We start from the raw sequence: 21445 nt of genomic DNA, 5'->3' as shown, positions 1-21445 counted from the left end.
CAACGCAACGGATAAACGGAGAGGTATGAACCCACCTTAACTTACAATTTTATTTGCAATATGTTAATGTTGTAACCTTTTGTTAAATTCATAAATATAAACTAGATCAGAATAATAAAGGTATTTGATACTTACCTAAAACTAATAGTGTAGGAATTGGCACCGTTTTCGCTCGGTCTAACCAGAAACGCCCCCTCCATTCTGATCCTCTTCAGCATTTCTTCGCTTTGAACCCGACTGGTGTTCTTGTGATACCACTCCTTCCCTTCGTGTTTATTTGGTTGCGGGACGGGTTCTTGAAGAGTAATTGAAAATTCCGCCGTAACTAAGGGATGCGTGCGATAATGCGTAATTAAACTGTATAAGCTATCAAAATACTTGGTGTCTGTTAAATAATATTTCGTTTGCTGTTTATCTTGCTTAGACTTAATTCTACAGTGGTTAACAGAACCGTTTCGCCAGAACGACAGACAGTATTCGCCGACGAATGTTACGCTAGTACGAACTAAAAACGTCCCGTCCCCCAAGTGCGAGTAAGTTTCCAGTAGGTGTTCGGCTTCCTCGCGACCCTTCGGAAGTCTGCCGTGGAACCACTTTTCACTAAAGTGCAATTCTTCATTGGGTACGTCACTTTTCGGCCGGTGAGATGTGATCGGGTCATCTTCGTCCTCTGACCTCTCTGAATCCTACAAGTAGCATTGAAACATTTGCTATACATACGAAGTCACGGTACCTGGTCAGGTCTATAACTATCCGTGTAGAATAATTTATTTTGGGTCAACACAAAGAAATGCGGACTCCACTCGTGGTCGACAGCATCTTCTATGTACATGATACCATTTTTGATGGAATTTCGAAGGTCCATCTCATTCGAATCGTTCCGTATAATAAAAGAGCTCTCGTCCTGACCTTCTGGTAACTTTTTGTGTTTCAAAATTATACGTCGCCTCAATTGGAAGGGCGATGGAAGCTGCTTTTCATTTTTTTCCATCGGATGCGTCAGCAACATATCTCCAAAAACTTCCTGCGAAAATAGCCCACATTTTTAAGGCCGAAAGTAAAAATGGTAAGCATACTTGCATAGCGGTAGCCATTTTCCTTTGTTGGGGCAGAGAGCAGTTGTCCTCGATCGATAATATTACCGGATACTCGGAGGTGGAAAATGCGTGCTCCTTAATTGTACGTATAACGTCGAGAAACTTAATTTTCGTCGTCAAAGTATGACCGTGGTAAATAAAGGGCATACCGTCGGGACCATCCCAACAGTCCAACTCTATACATCGACAACCCATTCGAAGGCAACGTACGTAAGCTTCTACGGAAGACTCGCTCGAGAACTGATCGCCCGTTAAATATCTAAAAAAAAACATATTTAGGTACACCGCAAACGACCAAATGGGGAGACTCACGTGTTATGCGACGAGGAGATGTAGTAATGAGCTAACGGTTTCGTCATATCCTGATAGACGATATCCTTCGAGGTATCCCACAAATCGTTTTGTTTAGAAAACAGGAAATCTAGAAACTCCGCCATTGCAAAGTACGGTTCCTGTACGTCTCTTTGTGGGTCCTATTACGAACAATGCTTTTAACTTAATACCAGACAGCAGGTCACTTACCTTCAAAAATTCCCGTATAAATTCGGATACTTTACGCTCGTCGTTTCCTAACTCGTCCAGTTGCTCTTGTATTAGGAAACTCTGAAATTCTTGTAGCGTTACCGTTTTTAAATTTGCAGAGTATAATGTGTATCTATCGAACGTTTCTTGGATATTCTGTAACAATGTTGCTTACGTCAAAAAAACTCATTTTCGCCTTAGACTGGAGAGAATGGGACGAGTTATCGACATGCGTTCGTGACATTCTACACGTGTTTACGTCTACATAACCAAATGCAACAACGATGATTGGTCGGTTTGAAAAAGTAGGCGGCGCTAATGAATACCTATAGCGCGTTCGTACCTCCAGATATAGTATGGGGTCTTAGGTACTAATTGCGTCTCTTACGAGTTTGCGTCATTCTTCGATAATACTATCGATACTATCCTTGTTTCTGACCGCATTTATGTCAAGTTGACATATGATTAAATTGAAGTATTAAGGGGCCTATTCTCTAAAGCGTAACGATGTCGTTACACAGCGGTTATCGTTCAGCAACGACTTTCTCCATTCTGTATGAAATATAACATATAACAGTGATACTGAATGTAGCTGTCGGTACCATTACGATATCGTTTGTTAAAGATAATATACAGAATAGACTTCTGACTTGTCAGCGAAAACTCACTTCTTGTCCTTGCTAAACAATATACTAAGTATATTGGGTTTTGCAAATAATAGTGTGCATGCTTGGTAATCGTCAACATTTAACTTGCTGTGATTTCGTGTCCGGGTCAATACCTTTTTTTAGGTACTATTTTGTATGTTTGTGTCAGGTATAACCAAATCGTACTGCGTACTGGGTTTTGGTGCGCTGTTGTGGCAGATATAGTTCCCTACTACGCGGTACAAAGATCGCTATCGAAGTCATACGGGATAAAGGTAAGATATTTATGCATTTATTTAATTTTTTATTTTGCCTTTATTTTTGAGTGGGCGGGATTTCAGCCAAGGCTGCTCTACCAACCCACCCCACTATACATTTACAAATATCCACGCCCGAACCTGGATTCGAACCAGGGACCCTTAACACCACAGTCCAGCTTTAACTGAACTGTGCCACACGAGCGGGTTTCTGGTTTCATAATGAAGGGGGGATGGGGAGTTGCCTGACTTAATTCGGCGACCCACATAATAGTATTGTTGGTCAAATTTTGATTGCTTGCTTAACTATGATATTGTTGTTAACTGTGATATTTTTGGATTAGGTAGATAACATTTGAACAACTTCGGATTCCACTCTTTCTGGTAAAAGGTCGATTGCTATTTTCCGATACAGGAGTCGAGTTTCGAGAAATCGAACTTGACCATGTCTTGTTAAAGATGATATTATTGACACAAGTACTCAGGGAATGGAAGGCCTCTGGGTCCGAGGGTTAACCACCCCTGCCCACTTAGTTGGATTGAACTCTGAAGGGTTGTGAAATTAACTTGAAAGTGGGAAACAAAATAAAATGTGCGATTTTCACTAAACCAGCACTTGAAAAGCAAGAATGCTAATATAGATTTATAGTGCGCATCGCGCTATGATAAATACATACATACATACTTATTAATAGGATATATATCTATTGTTTTTGCTTGTTGGTTCTGGCTGTAAATAAACAAGGGCTAGTCAGCTGTACGCTTGTGTTTTGATTGGCAATATTTGTGCGTGTGTGGTCCCTTTGGGAGTTTGAGAGTTGTTGCCAGATTTTTTACTATCTACGGTCCAGCTTCCGTCAGATATAGCAGCGGTGTGAAATCATAGCTGGTAGCGCCCACATTCTTTTGGTATTTTTCGTTTTACTTAGGTATAGTAGGCTCTGGCCAACGAGGACCCAATTCGGCTCCACTGAGCTAGAGATAAAGGGGTGCGCTGTTGACATATTCTAGGCGAAAGCGACAAGGGAAACGTGAGGTAGGGTGTTTGCGCCAGATATCCTCGCATTTGTCTGCCTCGATTATTAGCCAAGTTGGCGTTGTAAATTTTGGCGCCCAGCGTGGGGCGTAACGCAGTTCCAGTGTCAATTATAGTCCGATAAAGGTCATTCGCTCTAGTCCAGCGCGTAAACGTATTCCAACCGTTTCCTCGCAAGTGATATTAACTCAGTTGTTTCACGGGGAAAGTGAAATTCACCTAACGTTCAGTGACGCACCTCGAAATTGCCGGAGACGCTTACATCGTATCTTGCGCACGAAAAAACTCAAATAAAAATGTTTCAAAACCCACTCGTGGGTTGTTGCCGCGTAACACAACTGTAAATTATGAGTAACTGACAAATATAGACCATAGCAGCTATAAATTAGAGAACACCTGAAGTCTTTAGGTGGCCCAGGGGTTGAGATCTCTACGGAATAGACAGCCAGACGACGGACAATCGAGCACATAAGCGTTACCCCAACTTCGTTATGTTACGCTAATAAGCGGAAAAATTAGCGTGTGCAGGGTTTGGATTTTTTTTTAAATTCTTGTGCCCTAATATCCACTATATCTTCGAGAATTTAACGCAAGTTTTTAATGCGGTCGATGTCAGAGACGCCTAGAATTAATTGATATTGGATCAGATATGAGATGGCATTGATAAATTTTACTGTATCACTCCAAAGCGATCCAGTTTCCAATTTTTCATGGAGGGAGCCTTTTTTTAAAGGCGGGTCGACTATTTACAACCTAAAGAAAACAAGGACTATTCAGCGAAGATTGTAAGTTACTTTAACTTTTTTCAATTGTATTGGTCCGTTATCTTTAAGAATTTGCATTGCAGCATATGTTTATTTAAGGTAATCATAATATCCTTAAAGGAACCCATCTGTGAAAATTAATTGCATGAAACAAATTGCTATTGCATTCAGTCATTACAATTGAATTTTATTTTTTTAATTAGTTGGGGATTTCATTCAAGTGATAATATTTCTTGAATGAATGCAAAGTTTAGTTATACGGTGTGTATAAATATGTTGTGCATGTGTGATGACCCATTATTACTATAGGTGCTGATACCAATAAAAACGTCCACATGTCAGTATACTTTATGTACAGGCCAATTTAGGAGGAATTAAAATTTGGTATAGAATTTAACATTAGATAATAAACATCCTACAGCTGAGTTCAATATAATCTATTTTTAAGATTGTGAACTGTTTGTACAAAATGGTTTGTAGTTATGTTCAAGCGTGGGAGTGACAAAAAGAGTTGCCACTTAGGTACGACTTTAGTACTGGAATTTGAAGTAAAATTTATATTAGCAAAGACTTTAATCTCATTCAATATACATAAATATTTTGATTTTTCTTTATTATCTGCAATCAAGTGGCAAGTGTAATTTTCTTCCAAGTATACAGATTAGGGTCCATTTCCCTTCAAACTATTGTGCTAGATTTGTAACATGCAAAACATTTTGAGTCATAGTGGTAAAACTAGCCCCCTGGTGGAGAAGGATTCAACTAAATTAACTATATTTTGGTTGATTCTCATTGTACAAGGAATGCTCTTTTCAACCACACCAGTTAAAATCGGTCAAACGGTTAAGAAGTTAAAGCAGGTTATTGCAAAAACAATTGAACGCCCCACACCATCTTTGTTTTTGAAATAACTGAGTTTTTGTTTTTAAGAAAATTATAGAATACACTGGTTCTCTTTAAAAATGTGAAAAAAAATGTTTAGTTCATTATGCGAAATTTAAAGAAAATGCAATTTTAAAATTTAAGATGGCAGTTACGCCATCTGTTGGTCATTTTTAAAACTTGAAAATATTTTCCAGCGATTCTTCATGACCGATTTACCAAATAATTTTTTTTACCCCTAAGTCATATGACGAACGGTTCTCGAGATATGGCTGAGGAACAGTCTTATTGGGTCACCCGGTACACACTGCATTTACGCACGCAAAAAGTTCTGGAATCCTAACTTACATTTTCATCGAAGATGATTTTGTGATACAAAGTGGCAAAATCATCAAATCCGATTTCTCCACGCTTCCTCGTATCGACTTCATTAAAGATTTCTCTCAATCGGTTAGTCGGTATTTTCGAATTTAACCTCGGTAAAAAACCTTTGACTTCCTTCAGGGAAACCCTAAAAATATAATGATCACTAAATTAATTATAAATGCCGGTCCTTACGATTCTCTGGGAGTTTCCATTGAATAAAACTCTCGCCGAAGCCACGTTTGTACTTGCAAAGGATATGGACTGTTGATCGTGTCACGAACGAGATACCTAAGACCTTTCACCCACAATTCGCATTCTTTCTCCGAGAACGCTGTAGAGTCTCGGTTAGGTTGGAGAACCAATGGGTTTTATACGTACCAGTGATGCTTAGAACCCTAAGTTTAAATTCAGATCCGTAAAAAACGACGAAACATTTGGCGTTGTCGATTTTTTTAGAATCTTCAGGCCACTTATCGAAATCCTTAGAATTCTTTCCTATGCGTATCTCCTTAATTTCTCTTAAATCTACGAACCCGTCAAAAGAGGGTTTCACGCCCGAGACCGTCTTACTCCAGACGACTTGCCTGGTTTCTCTACGTATAGCCAAAGTTTTACGTTCCGCTTTTCTCCGCCAAGAGAACTTTGTGACTAGTGTTCCCCTTTCCAGCTGGCTAATGATCTGTTCCATTTCCGGTATATAACCGGAGCCGGAAGGTGAGGAGAAGGCTCCATTAAATAAACCAAACATTTTAAAGAGGTCTGCAACACAAAGATTTATCAACTGCTGATAAACCGGATATTTTAATCTAGCATTGTAGAGACCAAATGATTCCCTTCAAAGTGAAAAGCATTTATTTAATTTTGAGTATTTTTAGAAGCATAGGAAAAATGGAATAATCTCCAGAAAAACCTAACAGTAACACGCTCTACACTTGTATAATCACTGGAGCCTTATTACATTTACAAAAAGGAAATCCTAATTATTTATTTGCAAATAATACAGTAGAATAATGTGAAATGTGGTGCCCCAAATTGAAATACTCACATTTCTGTATTGCAGTCCAGCCTTGTAACAAAATGATATGAAGATGATAACATTTTTTGAAAGCACAATTACCGCTATTTCAAAAAAAATTAAATGTTATAAACACTTAAATTAACCAATGTGTTTTGGCAAACATTTTTGGCTGTCTACAGCTGAAATTGACAACACAGACACAGGTTTTTGACCGTGATTAAAGTAAGAAAACACCACTTTGTTGTGTGAGAAATTTCAGTGGATCCATTGCAGACAGGGGCGTAACTTCGCGTCGTTGAGGGCGCGCGGTCTGGGTTTTTCCAGTGCCAATTTTTCATTAAAACTATTCCCAAAATGAATATTATGTTCAACAGCGATAGTAATTTTTGAGCACTTTTAAACAATAAATGAGTGTACCTAATCCCTAGTTTGTACGCTAACTTCACACTACAGTAACACGAAAATAAAACAACCGGCAACGTTTGAAATGACCAAAGGAACAGCTATTCCCTCCAAAATCTAAAGCGCGGTTTAGACGCTACGATCTTGGCTTCCATAAATCGTAACGATCTGATTGTCCAATTTATCGTTCAATAAATCGAAAGAGTGCGTACTGTTTACATGTAATGTAACGATTTCTTGTTCCAATCTCATTGTCGATCACGGTTTAATACAGTTTTTATTTTTTTACTTTTCAACTTGTCTTTTGGTTCTAATATAAATTACACTCGCATTTTATTGCTTACATTGCTTGCTTACAATAGACTCTTAATCTCGATTATGATTTATGAGTAGCCATGTGTCGCTAAATATTTTTTTTGGGTGCGCTAGAGACAGTCTATAAGTAGCCCAAATGGATACAAAAATGGTTCACGTTGGCAACATTAATCACAAATCGTAGCGATAAATCGGTGTTATTGTTTACACGTTCCAATTTATCGCTACGATTCGCAGAAATTGAAGCCGGCCGCCATCAACCATCCAATCCAATTCCAATTCCGATAAATCGCTACAATCCCTGTTCACACGCAACGATAAATCGTAACGATTCGATCGTTACGATAAATTGTTACAATTTATCGTAGCGTCTAAACCGCGCTTAACGCGGATCCCCTGAAATTGGAAATCGAAAAGTGGTACGTGATCAAACATCAGGCAGGGCCACTACCGGCCACCCCCGTACTTAGTTGTAAAGAACGTAAGACCTAAAGTACCGTAAGGAAAGAACACAAAATAAAACACTCAAAAAGTTTGTTTATTAATTATTGTAGATTTTTAGCGCCCCACTGAGTAAAAATAGGTTGGGAAAAACAGCAAAAAAATTAATATTATATTATATAGAAAAATTACTTGTTTGTAATGACATGATGCATAACATAAAATTATAACAACTTAATATTAACAGAGCAACCATCGACATACTCGGACATAAACTTAAACAAAATATTAGCTTCGAAAGGTGGCATATTTTCACAGACTTATTGCAAGAGGTGAAGATAAAACCAATATTCAGTCATTACCTACATGTCAAAGGCATAGACATATTCATATGTCTATGTACTCCACTCATCTAAAAATTCATGACAATGACCCTCAAAAATAGAACAAAACCCATTTATTCAATTTATGACGCGTAAAATTGAATGTAAAAATTCACGGTGACAATACATGATAAAATTGGCATTTTCTTCCAAATTCATGAAAAATACATGTAATTTATGATGGTGTCAGTGACGGATTAAAGGGGGGGGGCGGTGGGGGCCCACCGAGAGGGAGAACAAAATGACACAAAAATGTGTACCTAATTCAGCGGAGTTGGTCAGTAAGTTATTTTGTAGGTTATTCCACCAGTGCTTTTCGAGTTCAAGAATAACTACTCTTCTGCGTTTACCAGTTTCTTTAACAAGGCAATATTTTATTTGTATTTTCACAAAAAATGTACCTTGCTCATTCAATTTTAGTTTGAGTTTCTAATAAATGTTCTTTTAAATAAATCAAACGAAAAAAATTACGAGTAAATAGTAGGTATATTAATTTTGAAATTTTGATGTAATATCAAAAAGGGCTTTAGTAATTGTGTAGTATTGATTCATAATTCCAGAGTTGTATGTTTCATTCCCTGCATTTTGCGATATAATTTTCCCAAATAGGTAATTCCTTGATTTTCTATAAATGACTGTGATCGGCAAAATATTGTTTTTCTTTGAAATATTTGCATTTCCAGTAGTTCAAGCTAATATTTCTTTACATATAAATTGTCGGTCCAGAACCACTAAATCCTATACTTTTTAAGGTATTTTTTTCAAAATCAAATCAAATCAAAAGGACCCCCGGACCCCCCTTGTCTTTCCCCTCCCGTTCCGGGATTCCGCCCCCACCCACGTCCTTGGATGGTGTACTGCGGCTTTTATTCATGAAATGCATTCTGTTAGCAATCTGTGCCTTTCTATGGCTATGCCTTTATATTATTTATTAAGTATTTATTTCATTACCAAATGCTTCATTGTGTAGTTCATTTTCCTTAGCGTTCTCCATTTTAAATGTGTGACACTCATAATCACTTCGCATCACAAAACTTACCGGGCATCCTGTACAGTCTTCCGAAAAAAAAAGGTTGGATGGGTTGGATAGATGGCGCTGAATCTGTTTCGATCTCCAAAGTTACAAACCAGTTTTTGAGAGCACCGCATGTGGCACTGGCAAATGAATATGGAAAAATTTTGGCTGATGCAATATTGAATTTAGTACAATTTCGTAAATATTCTTGCTATACTAATTTTTTTGCTACAGTTTAAAAATAATCACTTAAAAAATGGCAGAAGAAGATGCGGTAAGTATAGGTTATAATTACCTTTAATTAAGCACCTCCCCTGGTCATCCAGTCTTTTCGAATTAATACATAATTTGCATTGTACAGATGTTCGATCCTACTCTCATAAAGAAAAAGAAGAAGAAGAAGACTGCTTTTGATATCGATGCGGCTTTAGCAGAAGGCTCTGGGGATGCCATCGAAAATGTAAACAACTCAATCTCCAATAATGTGGCAGACGATAACAAAGAGGAAGATATTGACGATAATGTTGATATCGACTTAGATTTTAGTAAAAAAAAGAAAAAGAAGAAGAAACCGTTCAATATGGAAGAATTAGAAAGTACTCTCCCCGATGGAAAGGATAAAGAGGATTCCGCTTTAGATAACATCACGAACCAAGATGATTCGATAATGGATGACAATTTCGATTTAGACTTCAGTAAAACGAAGAAGAAGAAGAAAAAGAAGAAAGATTTAGATGAGCTCATAGCCGAAGCTGATGATAAGCAAGATGATAAGGAAAATGGTGAGTTTCCGTTTATTTAACTTTAAAACGTAACAAATAACATTCTAACACATGCTGCTATTTAGTGGAAAGTATCCCCGAAGCCGGTAAGCGCTTCTTTGCTGCGCATTTTAACATTTCAATTACTAAGCCAAATTTTGGTTGCAGTTGAAGATTCTACGGTCTCGTGGACGGGTTCCGATCGAGATTATACGTACGACGAGCTATTAAACCGAGTTTTTGAAATTATGAGAGATAAAAATCCTGATATGGTAGCCGGTAAGAAGCAGAAATTCGTCATGAGACCTCCGCAGGTTGTCAAAATTGGAACGAAAAAGACTTCCTTCGCGAATTTCACGGAAATTTGTAAAACGCTTCATCGGCAGCCGAAACATTTACTTGATTTCTTGCTTGCCGAGTTGGGTACTAGTGGATCTGTGGACGGAAATAGCCAATTGATTATTAAAGGTCGATTTCAACAGAAACAAATTGAGAACGTCTTGAGAAGATATATAAAAGAATACGTGACCTGTCACACGTGTCGTTCGCCGGATACAATTTTACAAAAAGACACGCGACTTTTTTTCCTACAGTGCGAAACGTGCGGATCGAGATGTTCCGTTACAAGCATCAAGTCCGGTTTTCAGGTAAATTTTCATTTTCGTTCTTTTAGCCGTTTTTACTTATTGTAATCTTTTTTTAGGCCGTTACAGCAAAACGTGCTGCCATTCGTGCAAAAACTTCTTAAGTACACTTGCTGCAATATTTTGTAGGTCGAAACTTTGTTAATTTATTAATTCAAAATTAATAACGGTTGTATACATTTATAAAAACATGTTGTGTATGTACTCAGCGATAGTAAAACCTATAATAGATTTTATAAAATCAAACTAACAAATACAGTGGATGATATAATTTGTAATCGTTTCATTGATTAATTTGAAAGCCACCATACCATTTTGGATTATAATTGTATGCTATGTTTGTCATTTTGCTTCATTATTCCATCAAAGATAGAATGAGATAATACTGATTAAATTCAGGGAAAATTGTTTTTCTATTATAACCTTTCATTCATCTTTTAATGTCAAGTCCTCTGCTTTCTGCTTTTATATTTTCCAATACCACCTACCTATCTCCATTGGATCTTGGTCTGCTCTTCTTTTTTGCTCTTTAGTACTCTTGTCTATATTTTATAAGCTGTATATATTACCGTCTGGTATAATTCTTTGTTCTTCTTTCGGAATATTCTCTTTTACCTTAATATTTTCTCCTGTGTGCGCTATTGCACTTGTTTTCTCTGTTCGTCAGAGGGGTAAATTACTCCTACAATTTTAAATATATTTACTTCGTTATTTTTGAATGTGGAAGCTTGAAGCCAATAAAAATAAAAAATAAAAATCCTGACGATTATTATACGCGTGCGCAGACGCAGTCAATTTTTTTTTTTAGATTTTTTTAAAATTTTAACCACATGCTTCTAATAAAGGACAACATCGCTATAGTAAAAATCAGATGTGTGCAATGCCAACTTGTGGGAAGTACTGATCAATGCATGAAAATTGGAAAATTCTCCTATTATCTTTCCCTTCCCTTAACTCGCAGTCCCAACTCAAAGGCTGTTTTAATCATTTTCTTTGATACAACCATTGTATTATGTAATAAAATAAATATACAACAATATCACGGTTCCTCGCTATAAGCGCGAGGTGGTGTGGTATATACCTGCCTCAGGTGCTTGTGTCCTTCGCTATTTAGTAAGGTGTCCTAATATGGACGTTTCGCCGTTCTTTCGACTCTTGGTAGCAGTCGACCAGACCCAGGTGGCGCGAGTAGGTACTACTTATATAGTTATACGACTCATACAGAGAAACATCAAATTAAAGGATCCGCCTTCTCGTATATGCTAAGAGACATAAGCGAGTTGCACTCCACACGAGATGAAGGAACAACATATAGTCATATACAGTGTAAAATCGAACTGCATGCAGTACTCCCTCCAAGGAATACTTAGTTAATTTCTATCTTAGATCGTATAAATGCCAAATAAACGTGCTGATAACAGCAGGAGAAATTGTATCATCTTTTCATAGACATGTGCTTTGTCTATGCATCTTTTGCACCCAATATTTACCGGCAAGAAAAGTTAGATGGAAGCGAGATAGAGAGCGGAGCTGCGCGCATCAATTGAATTTCAATAGATGGTGTGAAAGTCAATGAACTAATGAATCGGCTACCTAGTTTAACGCCCGCCTTTTGTTTAGGGCTTGCGTTGTTCACGATTATTTCCGGGAAACTGAAGTGGACAATTACCACAGCCCAATCTTCGGCATACGACTACTTCATTACAACTAGCTGTTTATGAACCACATCTCGAGATCCGTTGCCGCCAAAAAGGGATAAAGTATTCAATGACCAGTCTATTTCTTTCTTTTTTTATCAGCGTTAAAGCGATCATATTTCGGAAAAATTAAGGGGTGGTGCTTCTAAATTACGCCATGTGAAGAGCTCGCGCTACGAGCCGCGCGCGTTACTGTGTAGCGGAAGTCGCGCGGATGCGACGCTCCGTGTAAAGGCGCTTCAAAAACGTCTCGGACTTACCAATCTTTGGACTCACCATGTACATATACATTCATAGTCAATACAATGATTAACAAAAATATAGACAGCAGAAATTAACTTATATTAATTGTCGTTGTATTAAATGAAATTAAAGCATAATTTATGTAGTTGAATTTATAAAACATATTACATTCAAACTAATATTTTTATTTGGAAGATAATGATTTGACTTACTGCTAATTCGACAAACATGAATGGTGGCGCTCGGAACTGTCAAAAGTTCTTTTACTTCCGCGCAACATGGTAGGTACCGTTCTTAGCGTTTTTCTTCTTATTAAATTAAATAAAAACTTTAATAAAACTCTAGTGATAGCTTGTACAATTAGTAATAATAAACGCATAAGTTTTTTTTCTTTGCTGTAATAAGTAAATGGAATGGTACCCCGACAATAACCTCACTTTTATCGTGCCACCACATGCCCCAACAAGGCAAAATATTAATTTCACTTTTTTTCAGCCGTTCAAGAGGTTTGTTGAAACTGGTCGTATAGCCCTAATCACCGATGGTCCTTCCAAAGGAAAATTGGTCTCAATTATTGATGTCATCGATCAAACTCGGGTATGTATACATTGCGGTCGTATTTTAACAAGTATCATTAAATGATGATACAGTTAGTGATAGGAATTGCCGTCTGATACATATATGAAGCCTATTGTGTACTGAAAACTTTAACAACACGTCGGCCTCCTGTTGCGAGATCAGAAGTTATAAGATTTGCATTTCAGGTTCTGATTGATGGGCCGGAAACGGGAGTACGTCGTGGAGGATTGCGATTAAATCAGTTACAATTAACAAACTTCCGTATCAAGTTTCCGTACACCGCTCCCACTTCAATCGTCCGTAAGGCGTGGGCCAAATACAATGTAAATGAGAGATGGGCGAACTCTACTTGGGCCAAAAAACTTTTGGCAAAAGAAAAGGTACTTACTAATACTTCTTTGTTCCCTTTCTATTAAATGTATGATGATCCTTAACGATAGGAATTGCCGTCTGATACATATATGAAGCCCTCTTTTTTTTTCTGATAGCTTGTTGCATTATCATAGCTTGCTTTGCGATAATTTCCACTAATTGGCATTTTAATTTTAGAGGCAGACCCTTACCGACTTTGATCGTTTTAAACTTGGCAAAGCGCGTATAATTAGGAACAAGATGCGTACGCGTGTGTTCAACCGTATGAAGAATATCGCTGCAGAAAACGGTACATTGTATGGCAAACATAAAATGTCCAAAAAGCAGAGAGAAAAATATTTGAAAAAGGGGGACGCCAAACCCAAAACCGATAAGAAACAAGCCAAGCCTAAGAAGGCGGTTAAAGCAAAATAATTTGTAATATAATCTTTTATATTTTAAATAAAGACAAAACCTTATGGCTTAATTTTATTTAATTTTGATCTCTGGATGTCTTAGTGTTCACAAGATACTGGTTATTTTTAGTTTGATTTTGGAATCTTTCATTTCATTTGAAAGGAAGTATATGGCATCTAAAATCGTCGATTTGTCTTTGAAAATTATGATATACACATTTAAAGTGTATTTATTATACATTCCCAGTAAATAAAATTAATTTAAACTTATTGTTAATTATACATATTACTTTGTGGCTACTATAAATTGTATCAGATATAAGGAGTTTGTACATATGCGTAAATAGCTTTCATCTACTTCTTTATACAGGGTGATTCCTATAGTACCTGCCACCGTTTGGGAGCGTATAGGGGGTGCCTAGGGGAAGTCTTTTCATATAGGACACTTGGGGTCGGAAATCCAAAATAAGGGCGCCAGAACCAAATTTATCTTCTGGAATTTCACGCCTGTATGTAGGCAACCCAACCGACCGACGTTTCGCGCGGAGCGATGCAGAGCGAGTTAGCGCGAGGAAGCGACATGGGAGGGAAGGAGGGAAAACGACAGTCAAAAGCAATAACGTTTACAAGTGTTCAACGTGGCCACCGTTGTTCTCAATGCACTTCCTACATCTAGCCAACCACTCCCCTCGAACTCGCGTGAAGACTCCTATGTCCTGGCGAACAGCCTCTCCGGCCATGACGACGCGCGCAATTAAGTCCTCTTCGGATTCGACGGGAGTCTCGTAGACGTGCGCTTCCATCACACCCCACAAGTAAAAATCTAATGGGGTGATGTCGGGCGAGCGGGCAGGCCACTCCACCGCACCTCCACGGCCGATCCATCTGTCCGGATAGGTTTGGTCCAAGTGTTCCCTCACCTGCCGCCCGTAGTGAGCAGGGCACCCATCGTGCTGGAACCAGTGGTCCCAGTACAAGTTCACTGGAACATCCATTAAAAGTTCTGGTAGCACCTCGCGCAGGAAAATCAGGTAATTATGGGCATTTAGACGCGGAGGGAGGATGTAAGGCCCCAGTAGGTTGTCCCCCAGGATGCCAGCCCAAACGTTTAAAGAAAACTTGTCCTGGTATCCTCGCGTAAACGTTTCATGAGGATTGTGCTCCGCCCAGTAGTGGCTGTTACGAGGATTGAAGGTCCCCTCTCTTGAGAATCCTTTCTCGTCAGTAACTAGCACGCTCCTCAGAAAGTTCGGATTAGCTTCTTCCTCCTGGACGACTAAGTTGCAGAATTCCAGCCTCCTTTCATGGTCACCCGGCCGTAACTCTTGCACTTTCTTAAACTTACAGGGGTGTAAGTTGTTGTTGTTGGCGATGTTCCACACTGTGTGTTGACTACAACCCACCTGATCTGCTACAAGTCGAGTGCTAGTACGCGGGTTTGCCTCGAAACGTTCCAACACATCCTCCTCTAAGGCATTTACCAACGGGCGATCGCGATCACGGGCGCTAGTGGGCTGCGAAATAGGAGGAGGTCGGTGTAAACAAACAAACTTTTCGAAATGGGTGCTTAAATGCCCCAAGTATCGATGTGCATCACGAATCTGTGTGTAAAGTTAAGCCTCCGTCAGCTTACCTGCAATTGCCCTGTCTCGCACAGTCGGAAGTGAACTTCTTGAAAGACCTGTCTGCAGGGTAACTGACGGTTTGGATACCGCTCAGCGTACGCTCGTCGTGCAGCTCGTGCGTTACCATTTGCCAATCCGTACATGAAGTGCATGTCCGCGTATTCCGTGTTAGTGAAACGTGCCATAGTGTTTATTCACTTGATACGCGTCGTTGCAGACGGGATTTCGTGGGTTTAAACAAAATTCTGATCAAGTGTCAGCCACACATCGCCGCCTGAGATCGCTCCGTGTGCACCGCCGCCGGTTGGGTTGCCTACCTACAGGCGCGAAATTCCAGAAGGTAAATTTGGCTCTGGCACCCTTATTTTAGATTTCCGACCCCAAGTGTCCTATATCAAAATACTCCCCTACGCACCACCTACACGCTCCCAAACGGTGGCAGGTACTATAGGAACCACCCTGTATAGGTAGGTAGAAGGGGAAATTCAATGAGACTATGAGACCATATTGTATGGCCATAAAGATAAAATCTTCGTGTGCTGGTGGATATTCCATACACCATCCCCCCCCCCCCCGGGTGTTACATTCGATGGTGCTTTTCCAAAAACTAATGAGAGTGGCCAAGCAGACGCGTTTTTGGGGTAGAATGCAACATAGTGAAAACCCCCCAGTAAAAGGATAATAATTCAATGACAATGACCCTTTTCCTACAATCATCGTTATCGCCAGTACCGTCCAAATCATCATACACTTAATATATTTTGAAATCCGTTATTCATATTTGCAGTTTATGTGTAGGTATATTTAAACTAAAATGTTCTTTAAATAGCGCATAATAGAGGTATATTTCTCACTTTTGAAGGAAAAGTTCATACGTATTCACCATTTAAGTGGATTGATAAAAATGTTTCATACGACATGATAAGCAAGCTTGTCACCTTTGTTATACAAATTCTAGGCTTACAAGTTCTTTGTTCTTACGCACTCTGTACATTATCGCCATATCGGAGACACTAGTTGACGTCATTCATACTGTTATTGATTTCAAGGTTGCATATTTTTGTAAGGGCAGATAATTTTTTGAGAGCGTGTGTAATAATTCTTTAAGAAAGGGTATGTCTTTCAATTAGTATTATTTTTGAATATGTTTTATGCTTCCTGAATCTTTTAAGCGATTCCTGCTACTGCTTTGCAACATTAAAGACACCAAATGGAGGGTCAACGGTTTATGTATGTTAAGCAAGAGCTACTGAACAATCTGAGACAAAACCAAGGAAAGGTGCTAATTAATCCAAATTTCGTGAATGCAGCTATCGTCAGACCTCACATTAACAAACAATTCTTACGCAATCAATCGATACATATTAATCCAAATGTCATAAAGCAAAAGTGCGACAGTCACCGAACAGTTGTTTTAGTAGACGACGGAAAGGTAGTAGCAAACAAGGAGGTGAAAAAGCAACCATTGGTAGTATCCACCCCTACGAAGATTGTACGATCTCCTAATACTCAGAGTGGTTTGCACTCTAAACGTCGGTCATCTATACATAGCAAATACAAAATAATTCGAAGTACAGCCTCTACAAAAACTCAACGAGCTAATCCTTCCAACAGAGTCAAAAACAAATTTGCCATCGATAATCGGTCACCAGCCACCAAATTGAAGCATTTCTCCTTTAATAAAAATAAGTTAAAAGTGCCAAACGTTTACTCTAAAAATAATTTAACTGGAAACGGTTTGGTTTATAAAAAAAGTCATGTGCGTAACATTACCAAAGTTAAAAGAAAGCGGACTGTAGGAAGTGCTCTGAAGGTTCAAATCTTAACAATTCGCGGTCAAAAATATAAGTTGGATTCTGGACACCATACGCTGACCCTCATGAACAACCAAACGGAAAAACCGAAGCCCTCATTTAAAACCATTTATGTTGGCAGAATGGCGTTTAGACAGAAGGAACCAAATATTTATGTGAAAACGAATATGCATAAAAAATTTGCGTTATTAAGGTAATGGAACTACTTGTATACAAAATGGTAAACATGTATGTCTTTTAGTCAAGCAAAGCAGAGAAGTATAAATACGTTGACAAACAAGTTAAGAAAGTCGAATATTCCCTGCCCGCTCTACCATAAGTTTGGCAAGTGTAGAGGTAAAGACTCTGGAAAGTGTATTCGGTTGCATAATCCGGACCAAATCTCGCTCTGCCCGAGGTATTTTTGTCGAGTTTGATTTCTAGTTTCTATCTAGTTGTCGTAGGTTTCTACAGGGTGCTTGTACGAACAGTAAATGTCTCCTATCGCACAAGGTGTCCGCAGAGAAAATGCCGACTTGTAAATTTTTCCTAGAAGGGTTGTGTGCGAAGGACGACTGCCCATATTTGCATGTGAAAATCAACAGTAAAGCAGAGATTTGTAAGGATTTCCTCGAAGGCTTTTGTAGAAAGGCCGCTGAGGTTTGTTGTCTCGTGTAGTTGACAATTAATTTGTGTTTTCGGTTGCAGTGCGAAAAACGGCACGAATATTTGTGCCCTAATTATGAACGCTCTGGACAGTGCTCGAAGAGCAACTGTCATTACCCTCACGGACCTGCGGTAAGAAAATCTAACAATTCCAAACTAATTCTTCCAACCTTGCAGGGTAAAGTGAAGCATAAAGTTGGCAAGAGGAAAGTTGAGCATTCTGATACTGCTTTGGATTGTGCATTAGCATCAGATGCAAATCTGCGATATTATGATGACTCAAAACTGGATAAAGATCTAGTAGTTGGTAATAGAGTTCAAGTGGAAAGCATGTCGTCTTGTATACCTGTAAGACCTCGGCTGGGGACTTTGCCGGCTTTTATTCCTTTCTGTGACATGAGTCAAAATTCGGTTAAATAGTGCAAAATTAAAATACTTAACATTTTAAATATTCTAATGATATGTTGACATGTATGGGTATATTTTTTTTAAATAAAAGCATTTCAAGTTCCTATTACTACCGCGATTGAAAGTTATTTACAATAGATAATATCATTTCATGTTACCGAGTATAGCTGGATCATGCAATGGGTTCGAATAAACACACAATTAATTGATTGACAATGAGAAACATTTATTCCGAAACAAATGAACAAAATCCCTACAAGAGAGAGAGAGAGAGAGAGAGCTTGTGTGAAGATAATTATTACCCTGCTCATATGCGGTTAACAATTAAAGAAATCTTAAATTTACAGTTTTTTTCTTAATCAAATAATTTGGTCGTACAAGGTTTGCAATACTAGGCGCACAACACTTTTTATAACACAGAATTAGATCGCGAACAAAACTGGCATTAAGAATTTTCGGTGGCTGTTCGAACGGTAAGAATTTTTAACCTAATAAGAAGACAACCTTAACAAAATTCCTCGCTGTGCAATCGAACAACACGCGTTAAATCGTTACCACTTTAATGATCTTGCTTCTGCACAGAATTATAAAAATCAACTGCGTCAAACAAATAGGGCTGACTGCTCAAGAATTTAGCGTAAACAAATTTACACGCTCTTTAACCTTCTAGCAGCAGCCTCGTTTTCTAGCTGTTTCCAGGTATTTAAAGAAACACGAATTCCACCATAAAATCATCTACGAATCGCCAATCACGACGGAACGTGCCAATCGTACCCACATGAAATGCGCAATTCTACACCTGCGCCTTTGTTATGGCAGCTCCTGAACACATGCGTTAATTAATTTTTGCCTGACAAAACTTCTTATCGCAAACGACCAGATGTAGCCTTTTTTTTTTTAAATAAAGCAAACTGGACCAAATGTATATACTTCTAACAGCTTATCTAAATGGAATAATTTTCAAAAGCGAAAATTTAAAAAGAAACATTGAAATAAGCATTTTTATGCATCACTGGGCGCATCTTCCTTCTTTTATCATCAGGAGTCTGAGTCTTGAAGTATTATACGCCTCACAATGACACAGATGGAGAGGCGTTTCTTCCTATCTGTATCCCCTACACTATATATACAAAAAGTCTAATTTGAGACCCATTTTGTACAGTAGGCGTCTTTGCATTCGATAGTGCTTGTCATTGCCATGCTAGAACAACACGGAAATAAAATCAACCCGGTTTACATCAAATGGTTATTCTCTCCTAAAGCCAAACGGATTTCGCTTTAATTTGAAACCAGAAAGTGGCACGTAATCAAACATTTAAAGCAGGGCCCCCTTATAGTAGGAGAGCTGATACGACATTTTTGGGTAGGTATTTGAGGCACACTGGAAACTTGTCCAATGCTTCTCCAATAAGTTTCATCAAAAGTGATCAACTGGTGTATGACAGCCAATAGATCTTCTTTCAAGTTTTGAAGGCACCTGGCAAAGTGTGAGGCCCGACTAAATGGTCTGGCATACTTAATTTGTATCTTTAAAAGTATAAGGGGTTGATTTAGCCCCGCTTCTCCCCAGCCAGGTCTGCATTTCTGTGTTTGGGTATTATTGGAGAAGATTTGGACAAGTTGTTAGCGTGCCTCAAATACCTAGCCAAAAATATGTCTACCAGCTCTCGGACTATTACGGTAGTTGTAAACAACGCTATGACCTGAAGTGTCGTAAGAAAGGAACACAAAATAAAACAATATATTGGCTATTTTGAATGTCTTTGCATTTTGATCAGTTATTTAATAGTGATAAATAATTTCGAATGAAAAATAGTGAACTGTTATCAATGTATAAGACATAATTTGTCACAATTGTTTGATAATAAAAGCATGATAAATATAAATCAATTCACAAAGAACTGGTTGGGGCACAAGCAGGTAGCAAAACATATAGGTAGCTGTACAACAGATGACTCATCTTATGGTGCAATAAAACCTTTTTGATAAAAGAAACATGGAAAATTGCATAGTTTTAGAGGGCAAATTCAACGTTTAAAACTACAGAACATCTAGAAATTAGTGAATCGCAACTCATATATCATACAAAGATTCTAAACCGAAGAGTTATTTTGGTTAGCAGAATCTCGCTCCTGAGACAGGTAACAATGGGCTCTCGTGCGGGATTTCCCAACCTACAGTTGAGATTCGAGAACAGTCCCAGCACTAGGTGTGGTAACTAATGTGATTACAATTACTTACCGTTACCCCCCCTGTCTGAGACTGTCTCTTCAAGGCGAAGACTGTTAATTTACAGATACCATCTAAGTTGGGACCAACACGTATCATTATTGTAATAAAAACAGAAAAAAAATGTTTTTTATTGGCTGATGCGCCATGTTTCCTCCAGATTCGGATGTGTGAGGTCCGTGAATCTATGTTTTGTTGTGAATAAATTACGTTTAGTAAACTTATATATAAAATAACTTAGAAACGTTAGGGTAATCTGCATTATCATAGGTTGTATATACAGGGTGGAATCTCTCCAATACCTTGGACTTCATCAAGAATTGCGTAATTTGAATACCCCTCCTCATCAGTTTATTTTTAATCTGTAAACCCCTTTCATTTCCTCCACCTTCACCGCAAGGTGTAGAGACGGTAGATTTAAAAGGGTCTCCAGTGTTTAGTTTAACTCTTCTTGTGCCTCGGTTCGTCTCCATCACACCAATGCAGCATACATAGTGATAGGTTTTACATTTTTTTTACGTTAGACCCCCCGATAGAGGAAAAGAGGTCTTTGTTGGATTAACAGAGAGTTCCTAATTCTCACATCACCTTTGTACCAATTTAACGGCCCCTTGCATTTTGCCACACATGGTGCCCTCAAGCTTTCCACAGACTATTACAGTTATGTCATCTGCATAACCTATAGTTTTCAATCCTGCTGTGTTCTGGAGCCTGCAATAAGTCGTCCACAACAGGGGGGGATAGTACCCCTTATGGTACATTCTGATTAGCAGCAGTATGAATATTCCTGTGTTCCACAATCGCCTGTTTTCAACACATCTTTTGATAGATTTTAGAGGTGTTATCAAAAACCCTTTCAATATCTAAAAATGGGACCTAATGCACACG

At 38.4% G+C, this 21445-nt stretch overlaps 4 protein-coding genes across 5 annotated transcripts in view; 3 read left to right on the top strand and 1 right to left on the bottom strand.

Moving 5' to 3' along the window:
- LOC116173773 (1-phosphatidylinositol 4,5-bisphosphate phosphodiesterase gamma-1) overlaps nucleotides 1–6928 on the bottom strand; it is a 29849-nt gene extending 22921 nt beyond the window's left edge. The window contains exons 1-9 of the mRNA XM_031491458.1: nucleotides 6617–6928; nucleotides 5950–6330; nucleotides 5764–5902; nucleotides 5554–5716; nucleotides 1620–1775; nucleotides 1410–1570; nucleotides 1077–1356; nucleotides 734–1024; nucleotides 136–686 (exon numbers count right to left, since the gene is read on the bottom strand). Coding sequence (XP_031347318.1) covers nucleotides 136–686; nucleotides 734–1024; nucleotides 1077–1356; nucleotides 1410–1570; nucleotides 1620–1775; nucleotides 5554–5716; nucleotides 5764–5902; nucleotides 5950–6319 — 2111 coding nt within the window. The 5' untranslated portion in view covers nucleotides 6320–6330; nucleotides 6617–6928. The remainder of the gene's footprint in view (nucleotides 1–135; nucleotides 687–733; nucleotides 1025–1076; nucleotides 1357–1409; nucleotides 1571–1619; nucleotides 1776–5553; nucleotides 5717–5763; nucleotides 5903–5949; nucleotides 6331–6616) is intronic.
- A 2314-nt stretch (nucleotides 6929–9242) lies between these two features.
- On the top strand, nucleotides 9243–10823 carry LOC116173772 (eukaryotic translation initiation factor 2 subunit 2). 2 transcript variants are annotated; one of them, XM_031491456.1, is made up of 5 exons: nucleotides 9243–9419; nucleotides 9507–9927; nucleotides 9993–10013; nucleotides 10075–10553; nucleotides 10610–10823. In XM_031491456.1, exons 1-5 carry the CDS (start codon nucleotides 9402–9404, stop codon nucleotides 10652–10654), a joined length of 984 nt encoding a protein of 327 aa, XP_031347316.1. In that variant the 5' UTR covers nucleotides 9243–9401; the 3' UTR covers nucleotides 10655–10823. The 2 variants fall into 2 exon arrangements, with proteins under 2 accessions (XP_031347316.1, XP_031347317.1); XM_031491457.1 differs by lacking the exon at nucleotides 9993–10013 and having other exon boundaries at nucleotides 9244–9419.
- Nucleotides 10824–12653: 1830 nt separating this feature from the next.
- Nucleotides 12654–13907, top strand: LOC116173770 (60S ribosomal protein L14). Its single transcript, XM_031491455.1, has 4 exons — nucleotides 12654–12771; nucleotides 12986–13087; nucleotides 13255–13449; nucleotides 13619–13907. The coding sequence occupies exons 1-4, from the start codon at nucleotides 12769–12771 to the stop codon at nucleotides 13853–13855; spliced, it is 537 nt and encodes a 178-aa protein (XP_031347315.1). The 5' UTR covers nucleotides 12654–12768; the 3' UTR covers nucleotides 13856–13907.
- A 2548-nt stretch (nucleotides 13908–16455) lies between these two features.
- Nucleotides 16456–18437, top strand: LOC116173769 (zinc finger CCCH domain-containing protein 3). The gene is made up of 5 exons (XM_031491454.1): nucleotides 16456–16574; nucleotides 16634–17468; nucleotides 17517–17672; nucleotides 17719–17914; nucleotides 17963–18437. The coding sequence occupies exons 2-5, from the start codon at nucleotides 16672–16674 to the stop codon at nucleotides 18338–18340; spliced, it is 1527 nt and encodes a 508-aa protein (XP_031347314.1). The 5' UTR covers nucleotides 16456–16574; nucleotides 16634–16671; the 3' UTR covers nucleotides 18341–18437.
- The last annotated feature ends 3008 nt before the right edge of the window (nucleotides 18438–21445 follow it).

Source organism: Photinus pyralis, unplaced genomic scaffold, assembly GCF_008802855.1.
Source record: "Photinus pyralis isolate 1611_PpyrPB1 unplaced genomic scaffold, Ppyr1.3 Ppyr1.4_LG6, whole genome shotgun sequence".
In the NCBI taxonomy this organism is placed as follows: domain Eukaryota; kingdom Metazoa; phylum Arthropoda; class Insecta; order Coleoptera; family Lampyridae; genus Photinus; species Photinus pyralis.
Note: the sequence above shows the minus strand (reverse complement) of the source record. Positions and strands in the feature narration are given on the sequence as shown.

Coding starts and splice junctions, on each gene's coding strand:
- LOC116173770 (XM_031491455.1), top strand. Junction 13,088..13,254: donor ATGTCATCGATCAAACTCGG/GTATGTATACAT, acceptor TTTGCATTTCAG/GTTCTGATTGATGGGCCGGA. Junction 13,450..13,618: donor AACTTTTGGCAAAAGAAAAG/GTACTTACTAAT, acceptor TTTTAATTTTAG/AGGCAGACCCTTACCGACTT.
- LOC116173772 (XM_031491456.1), top strand. Junction 9,928..9,992: donor GCAAGATGATAAGGAAAATG/GTGAGTTTCCGT, acceptor GCTGCTATTTAG/TGGAAAGTATCCCCGAAGCC. Junction 10,554..10,609: donor GCATCAAGTCCGGTTTTCAG/GTAAATTTTCAT, acceptor ATCTTTTTTTAG/GCCGTTACAGCAAAACGTGC.
- LOC116173769 (XM_031491454.1), top strand. CDS start 16,672: ATGGAGGGTCAACGGTTTATGTATGTTAAGCAAGAGCTACTGAACAAT. Junction 17,469..17,516: donor AAAAAATTTGCGTTATTAAG/GTAATGGAACTA, acceptor TATGTCTTTTAG/TCAAGCAAAGCAGAGAAGTA. Junction 17,915..17,962: donor TTTGTAGAAAGGCCGCTGAG/GTTTGTTGTCTC, acceptor TTTCGGTTGCAG/TGCGAAAAACGGCACGAATA.